General features: G+C 42.5%; 1 protein-coding gene across 2 annotated transcripts in view; it reads right to left on the bottom strand.

Moving 5' to 3' along the window:
* Positions 1-9,280, bottom strand: part of wdr4 (WD repeat domain 4) — a 27,860-nt gene that overhangs the window by 7,034 nt on the left and 11,546 nt on the right. For both annotated transcript variants that reach the window (XM_023417623.2, XM_023417624.2), the window contains exons 5-7: positions 8,157-8,269; positions 6,826-6,886; positions 6,152-6,256 (exon numbers count right to left, since the gene is read on the bottom strand). In XM_023417623.2, the coding sequence (XP_023273391.1) occupies positions 6,152-6,256; positions 6,826-6,886; positions 8,157-8,269 (279 nt within the window). The remainder of the gene's footprint in view (positions 1-6,151; positions 6,257-6,825; positions 6,887-8,156; positions 8,270-9,280) is intronic.

Here is a 9,280-nt window from a genome sequence, read left to right as displayed (position 1 = left end):
TGGTCCACTGTGTTTTATCAAGTCCAAAGTCAACGCAGCCGTCTACCAGGAAATTTTTAGAGCACTTCATGTTGCCTTCTGCTGACCAGCTTTATGGAGATGCTGATTTCATTTTCCAGCAGGACTTGGCACCTGCCCATACTGCCAAAAGTACCAATACCTGGTTTAATGACCATGGTATCACTGTGCTTGATTGGCCAGCAAACTCGCCTGACCTGAACCCCATAGAGAATCTATGGGATATTGTCAAGAGAAAGATGAGAGACACCAGACCCAACAATGCAGCCGAAGTGAAGGCCACTATCAAAGAAACCTGGGCTTCCATAACACCTCAGAAGTCCCACAGGCTGATTGCCTCCATGCCAAGCCGCATTGATGCAGTAATTCATGCAAAAGGATCCCCGACCAAGTATTGAGTGCATATACATAAACATACTTTTCAGTAGGCCAACATTTCTGTATTAAAAATCCTTTTTTTTATTGGTCTTATGTAATATTCAAATTTTCTGAGATACTGAATTTTGGGTTTTCATTAGCTGTAAGCCATAATCATCAAAATGAAAAGAAATAAAGGCAGTTGGGAGTTTGAAATTAGCCAGAGGAGAAAGAGGGGGGTCGTACAATGCTGGACAAGGTGAGCTGTGAACTGTATTTCCAGGTGAAGTCAATTGCTGGTGGATGTTATTGATTTTGTCATTGAAGAAGTCCATGTTACACTGAGCGATGCACAACATATGAGGTGGGATTGTATCAGGTGGCCGAAGGATGTTCTTTACAGTGGAAAAAAGTGCTCTTGTAGTCCCTTTACCAGAAGTAATTAAGTCTGCATAATAAGTGTTTTTGATGTGGAGAGAGTGTGCTTATAATGATGTATGTGCTCAACGCCAAAAACTGCTGTTCATAAGTCCATGGAATTATGAACAGCACTTTTTGACCATCCAGACGATGGTCTTTGGCTTTAAGATGGTGCAGTTCAGCAGTATACCCGGGGGCAGAATGGCTGAAGGAGACAGTCCGGGTTTTAAAGGAGCAATAAGGAGGCACTGTAGTCCATCACTGTGGAGGGGAAGTCAGGGGAAGATAAATTGCCTTTCTTGGGGAGATTATCAACACCAGCAGAGAAAGCAGGTATATTTATATTCTTAACGTTACGAAATGAGATTGTACGACATGGGTCCGGTTAAAGGTGGGCGATATGACGATATTAGATCGTGAAGGATTACAACGTGAAGACGATCTTTCAAACTGCAGAGATCGTGGGATCGTCTAGGGCACATTCTATAAATTTCAGTTCTATGCTGATGCACCGACGCACCAGACGTATTGACGTCGTCAACCTGACCGACCAATCATAGCGAATTACGGGCAGTGACGCACTTTCCTACCCACCTCCTTGTTTGTGTGTGTAGCGGTAGCACATGGAGAGCGATGGCTGAAAGCCAAACGGAGTTGGTCGCTAAAAAAAATTCCACCTCCCTTATATGGAATTGGTTTGGATTTTCCGCAACTGATCAAGCGCAGGCAAATGTAATTTGCAAAGTTTGCACAGAAACCGTTCGCACGTCGGGTGGTAACACGACGAACCTGTTTAATCACCTGAAGAGGAAGCAGCCCAAGCAGCATGCTGAGAGCCAATGTTGTTGTTTACCTTTAACTTTACATTGTTTGCACATGCAGGCAAAACTGCGACTATTTGATCTAAAATCTGTTAAGAAAGGTTCTTTGGTCTAAATTGTCTGTTTTTCTTTTTCCAATTTAAGATCGTGATAAAATCGAAATAGTGATTTTATTTTTTAAAAATCGTGATATGATATTTTTGCCATATCGCCCACCCTTAGGTCCGGTTCAGATATTGTTATGTTAACATTAAAAGACACTAGCTTGTGGTCGTATATGGGTAAGTCAGATGCCATACAATCAAAAGTTGTGGCACCAGTACAACAGGTGAGATCGAGGATATGACCTGTACAGTGAGAAGTGATTGCTGTAAGCCAGTACTGTCAATCGGAGTTGAAAAAGTTCTGCGGATGTGTATTGGAGCATCGATGTCACTGGATGGAATATGAGAAAGAGAGTACTCCAGGCTAACGTAATCCATAGAAGCAGTCTGTTAATCCGCATTGTTGCCAGTATATAAGAGGCAGAAACAACAAGATGAGAGAGGCAGGGAAGTCAGCAACCAGGTATAACACAGGGAGCTTCACAGTCTGCAAAACCACCAGATTATTAGTTATCATTAAAACCAAACAAACAGAAAACTCTGGCAAGCATATGCAGAGTTAACTACTGCTAATTTGACTAAAAGAACAGCAGAGAAACCCAGAGAGCAGCGGCAGCCAGATTGTGCCATCATTCACTGACCGGAAGGACTGATTTGGAATATAATATCAATGGGTTAAATCCTAATCCACAGATCATCATTTCCTGACTCCGCAGCTACCTCAGCATGTTTCAGCTCATTGTTCTGGTTTAATGAATTTCTTCTCAATAACAATCAGTCTTGAAAGTTAAGAACATTTTCATGTTTCCGTGGACATTTCTACACAAACTTCACACAGCAGAGCTCAAGACCACATGCATGCTATCAAGATCTTAACAGTGGCTGTCTGTGCTGCTGAATTTGATTCACACTTGTTATGGCCCCAGCTGCCAAACAGTGATAAACTTTGTTAGAGGTTTTTAGTGAGGTGCCAATGTTGTGTGTGGGGGACTGGGCCACGTTTAGGTAAAACTCTCTCAGTTAGTCAGTTAGTTAGTGTCACTAGGCTGCTTTTTGCCTGTTTCCTTTGTATTTAGTGCAGATCACATAGAGAGGTTTGATATTTCCTTTAGAAAGTCATCAGTCAATCAACCTGAAGATTAACTTGTTTCGAGATCAACGTCTCATTTACTGCTGTGGAGATGGAGGGGAAACTATTTACAAGGCAATGACAGTTGATGTTTCCATGAATAAACTGCTGAAGAATGTAGAGGAGGAGACATCCATTCATCTACTCTGGACTTCTACAGTCACTCTGAGGACATCTGATCTCCCTTTTTATGGAAGCCCAAACTAGAATGGCACTCAGTGGAGCGCATACCTCTGCCAAGGCCACACAAACCTACATCTGCACCAAACTCTACAAACTCATACATGTCAACACTATAAATGTCGGATTTTTTACATAAAAATCCAAACATTATTTCCTGAGAAACTTGTAAATGTCACGTCAATTAATGTTCTATCTCTCAATTTTTAGAAAAAGTGAAAAAAAATCCTGCATACATACAACAAAATAATGATTTATCTGTTACTGAGATTATAATCCACAAGCTTAAAAATGCTTAAAGGTTTTTTTAATATATAATTGTGGTAATTAGCAACACTAGATTTTGTTGAGTCTTTGGTCAGTGTTACTGTGAATCAGCCTAACGTTTAATACATGTGTCAAAGAGTCGTTAATTGGATGTCACTTGATTGTACTTTTAATGATTTAATGTTAATGAGCTAAGTTACATTTGTTGGTATCTATTCAGTGTTCTTACCATAATGTTTTATTGATACTGGCTTACAGAGCCACAAGTGTTATTGCTGCCTCTTTTTGCCTATTAAGGAGTTATACCAAAAAAGTTAAGTTATCAGTGCTGTGCATGATTTTCCACACTGCTCCTGCACACAGTGGTCTGTATCGTCAAGATATATATGGGACCTTAGGAAGTCAATGATCATTAAGCCAACCACCTGCCAGCTCCTGTATATAATTGACCTGCACTGACCTCCATGCTTTGATGAAGGTCACTAGACTCAAACATTACTTTGCTGACGTGGTGGAATTAAGAGGTGAAACTGAAATCAGTCAGTTTTGTCCTGAAGCTCTGTGTGTTTTGCCTTTCACCTTTGTTAATCAATGTTGAAATCATATGACTTTAATTTAGCACTAACAACAAACAGACTGGGAAGGTGCATCCAGTGTCAATCTCAAAGACTGAAATAACTGTTCAGTCACCGTCTGTCATCGAATGAGGTTACACCATGGTAACTGAGCCCATGACCCACTGATGAAATTATGTAAGCTCCTGGCATTTTACATCTTTATAAACTGGATGTCTGCAAAATCACAAGGAACATGAGTCACAAAGTTAGTGGCCTTAAGGAGGAGTTCATTGTGGCTCGCACGCGAGAAGCTCTCCAGTATAGGGACTCCAGGGATGCTAAAGTGTCAACGGCCGGCATTGAGGTGAGGACAGGAAGGAAATGGAGAGCAGAGAAGGAAGTGGAGGTGGCGGAGTCACGCCTGAGACAGAAGGTGCTGGTGGGCAACATTGCGACCGGCAGAGCAGGCTTGGGCTACTTCCAAAGGACCCGGGTCAGCAATGTCCAGGGAAAGGAGAAACACCATCTTCTCCTGGAACAGGTCCAAGAAGGGGTGGAAGAAGAGCACGTGAGCAAAGCAGTAGGGCTCCGGCAGCAGGGAGCATGGACCAAGTCTTGCAGGCGGATTTCGGTCGCGTCCGGTCCCTGTTGCAGGCAGTTTATGATGCCCTGCCAAGCCCAGCAAACCTCCATGTCTGGGGAAAAAGCGATACACCCTCATGCCCGCTTTTCTCTGGAAGAGGCTCACTGGAACATCTCCTCAGCGGCTGCCCAAAGGCCCTGGCAGATGGCGACACGACCAGGTGCTCAGGGCAGTTGCAGAGAGTGTATCTTCAGCCATTAACACCAGCAAACATCACCGCCCACCGAAAAACGCAGTCACCTACATCAAAGCTGGGGAGAAACCACAGGCTCGGTCAAGACAAACAACAGGCCTTCTCCATACAGCCCGTGATTGGCAGTTGCAGGCTGACTTGGGAAAGCGGCTGATATTCCCACAGAATATTGCAACAACCTTGCTCCGTCCGGACATGATCATCACCTCTGAGGATACGAAACACCTGATCATGCTGGAATTAACAGTGCCCTGGGAAGAGCGCATAGATAAAGCCAATGAGAGGAAATGTGCTAAGTACCAGGAACTAGTGGAGCAGTCAAGGGGAAGAGGCTGGAAAACTTTCTATGAGCCCATAGAGGTCGGCTGCAGAGGATTCGCAAGACACTCATTCTGCAAGGTCCTCACTTGGCTAGGCATCACAGGAGCAGAAAAGAAGAGGGCTATAAAATCCGCCAGTGAAGCCGCAGAGAAAGCCACTAGGTGGCTTTGGTTGAAAAGGGCTGATCCGTGGGTAGCTGCTGGGACGCAAGTTGGGGTCTGATCAGCCCCGGCTGGGTCGCCTGGGCGAGGGCATATGTTGTAAGACCTGAAACGCCTGATGACCTCAGGTTCACAACACTGATGATGCGTCCCAGAGTGCATCCCGGAGATGTTTCTTGAATAATGATGTGTGTTCACCACTCAGGAGGTCTGCCAAAACTGTAATTACCATGTCTGACAATAGGTGTCACTAAACATAACAAAACAGAGATCTTGGAAACTGCTACTTTACTCTCTTATATTAGTATAACACACAATACAGAAATCACCTGTTCAACATAATTCGAAAAAAGCAGTACAGCCCAGAGGCAGCGGTGGAGGTGGACTGTAATGTCCACAGTAACCAGCAGGTGTCACCAGGTCCACGAGCCACACATTTCACACCCACTTATTTATCCTCACTCCACTCTCATCACACTGGGTTGATTTTTTCAGACCAGTTTGCAGACAACAGAAACAAACCAAATTACTGCAATGACACAACTGGGCCTGTAGGGCCCTCCAAGACTTAAATAAATAATAATAAATTTTGTGTTTCAATAAACTGTAAACCCAGTAAGGTTATCATGAGCTAGTCCATAGTTGGACTGGCCAGCAGGAGCTCTGTATGTGTCTGTCATTCAGGGTGTACAGAGGATGTGCCTGGACTGGGCTCTATGGCATGAAGCGATTGAGCTGTACAGCCTATATTATTAATTTGTCACAAAGGATTTCACAATTAAAACCGTTGCAGTGGATCCTTTTATATACAGAATTATTTAATAATTAATTGAAGAAAATCTACAAAGTACAATTCATTTTGTCACTTTATGGTGTGAACACTCTTCATACTCATGTAAATGGAATCAGGACATGATGTGAGTCCTGTGTCTGTGTTCCTGGTACAGTTTGTGTCTATCAGGACGAACACACTAAGTTACCTTCTCTTTGTCAGGATCAGAGCTCGGTGTGTCTTCAAGCTCTCTGAGGTCCCAGCTTTGCAGCCTCCGGCCGGACTCATACTCCCACAGCTTCACGGTCCCATCCTGATAAACACAGACACACTTCACATCACACTGGCCCTCAGCTGGATGATGGTTCATCATGATGAAACCTCTGAGTGACCTCTGATATTAAGTTTAGACCTCCAGTAGATGTTTGATGTGTTTAAGTAGAAACTCTAATCATCCTTTTTCTTTGGTTTTCAGAGTTTAAAAAGTCTTGTTTTATTGGGTCATCAGTTTGAGTTTCACCCTTAATAACACAAATATCTATGTGGCAAGAACAGAGAAAAATGTTAACACTGATGCACTCCCACATTTTTGAGTAATCATATGATGAGGAAATTACAGGTCTTTGTAAAAACCCCAAGAAGCCCATGAGCAGAGAATAAACAGTCAGTTGATTATTGTTTCTTGTGTAGATAAAGTGACAGTAGCAAGAAGCATGTTGAACAATTCAACTAAAAATCAGCAGCTGGAAATTCATTCAAAATGTCAACTGGCTATTGACTAAAATGGAGATGTAGCTCTGAAAATTCATAGGTGGTGTGTGTGTGGTGTGTGTGTGTGTGTGTGTGTGTGTGTGTGTGTGTGTGTGTGTTAATGTAAGTTACCCCTGATCCAGACAGCAGGCAGTGGGACTGAGCTGATGGGACCAGCAGAGCACTGACAAACCTGAGAGAAAACAGGAAGAGTAATGATAGACTTAAACCTCACACCTCCTGGAAACAATGAGCAACAGTTAGATGTGGTTTCCAACAGAACAAGCCTGTGTTCTAGGACTCCAGTTCAACTCCAGTCCTGATTTTCAGGACTCATGACTCCACCTGGACTCAAGCACTGATGACTCAGACTCAGACTCAGATTTGGAAGTTGGAGACGAGAGAGGCCTTAAGAATTGTAGATATAAGATAACGATAGCTACATTAATACTGTAACATTATTCAATCTGAATTATTCAAAAACACTGTTCACAAGTAGTGAGTGAGTGAGTGAGTGAGTGAGTGAGTGAGTGAGTGAGTGAGTGAGTGAGTGAGTGAGTGAGTGTGTGTGTGTGTGTGTGTGTGTGTGTGTGTGTGTGTGTGTGTGTGTGTGTCACACAGTGAGACTGATGCAGGTTTTTATAACTACCAGACTGGACCACTGTAGTGCTGCACTACTTTCTAGTCTACTGAAGACCACCATAAACCAGATAGTTAGTCAGCTGTTAGCTATTCTATTGATTTTCAAGTTATTTATTAGTCTATAAAACAGATAACTTTAATCCATGAACCACACAGACCTGTATCCTCTGGTCCTTCTCACCTGACTCTTTAAAAAACACTGAACTAAACCTGTGGAGATGATTTCAGCTGCTCAGAGGATCTGAGACGAGCTGGAATTATTTTTAAACTAGAGCTAATCCGAACTATTGGTTGGCCCATTTCATCACAGATATATTGGTATCGGCGCATATATTCTCTGATATGCACTGATATGAATATTTTTATTAAGAAGCAATAATGCAGTGGAAAATGCTCGGGTAAAGTCAAGTTATATAGGCAGCATTTTATTTATATTTGATCTTTTACTTCCATTCAAGTGAAATATATATATGTATTTGTTCTTATGTTTTTTATTTATAGTTATTTATTTTTATAATTATTTTATTTAATTCCCAGTGCACTGATGTCATTTTGGACCATCAAGTTTATTGTTAGTGTCAAATATCCTGCTTTCATTACATATCTTTTTCACAAGTGTTATATTTCGTAATGTTTAATAATTAAATTTGTCTTTGTTGTGTATCTTGTGTATTAGTCTCTCAGTCTATTTTCACCGTCCTGTGTTTGTCATTTGTAAAGCACTTTAAGTTACGACTGTTGTTCAGATTCATTGTCCAGCAGGACTGTAGTACACCTGCCCAGACACACAGTGTTACAACAGCTAAAGTCCAGTTACTCACTGCTGGTGTCCCAAGCAGAAGGACTGGATGTTGTATGGAGACCTGAGGTGGCTCACTCTGATCTTCTCATCGCGGTCGGCTGTGATGATGTACCTGTTGTCAGGTGACATGGTCTGAAAGAGCAGAGGGCAGTGAGCATTCAGTCACTCAGTTCAGGTAGACACACAGTCTGAAAAACACCACACTGAGTTCAGGGTGATGGGAGGGTTTGTCTTTGTGAACAGCTGTTTGTGTCACTTTTGTTTGGGGTGGGGTGTCCTGAGCCAGCAGAGTCCTGAGGATCTGAGGATCTGAGCAGCAATTTAACAACACAACTATGAGCCAACCACCGAAGAGCTCTAAAGGTGATCAGTTCTATAACTCACTGCTGACCAGTCAACAGAGACTGAAACAGGAGTGATGTGGTCTGATCTTCAGCAGCTGGGGTTTGAGCCAGCTGAAGTTGTGAGATGGTTTTCCTGCCTCCAGGTAAAGAACGTACATGAGACACAGTTTCTGTTTGTACTGATCTGTCCTGCAATATCAAAAAAGATCTGCTCTGATCTGCTCTGTGTGGGGATTAAACCTTTTTCTACTAAAGGATACTGACAGTCCACTAACGCAGTTATAAACACTTCCTATAACTTTTTCACAATATAAGAATACTTCCAGTTGGCTAGTGGAAGACTTGTATTGTGAAGAGCAACAGCAGGAACAAGTTTGATTGGATTAAAGTGGACCAGTCAGGTCTAATGGAAAAACCTAATTTTAAAAAGAATTATATGGGGGACATAGATTCACAAAAACACAGTAATGCTGATTATAATCTATATCAAAATGTGATAAACGTCAGTGTGACAGAGCTGGATGGTTCAGTCCTGTGCCTGGAAACGGTTTGACACTTATGTCACGTCTACACAACAGACAACAGACTCGGTTGTGTTTCAGTCAGTACAGCTGCTTTCTACTGCTCTACACACATGACTAAAGTGACTGTATGTTGGGTTCATGGGTGACCTACACTCCAGTACTGTGCCTGAATGCATCCTGTGTTTACAGTAGGAGACAGAGGGACAGATCAACCTCAGACCCCTGAGATCTTCACTATGAAGCAGGATCTGAGGTTATCGAGGTAACTTCAGGTT

Source organism: Seriola lalandi, unplaced genomic scaffold (assembly GCF_002814215.2).
Source record: "Seriola lalandi dorsalis isolate HSWRI2012SDOR001 ecotype SW California unplaced genomic scaffold, Sedor1 jcf7180002054576, whole genome shotgun sequence".
Taxonomy (NCBI): Eukaryota; Metazoa; Chordata; class Actinopteri; order Carangiformes; family Carangidae; genus Seriola; species Seriola lalandi.
Note: the sequence above shows the minus strand (reverse complement) of the source record. Positions and strands in the feature narration are given on the sequence as shown.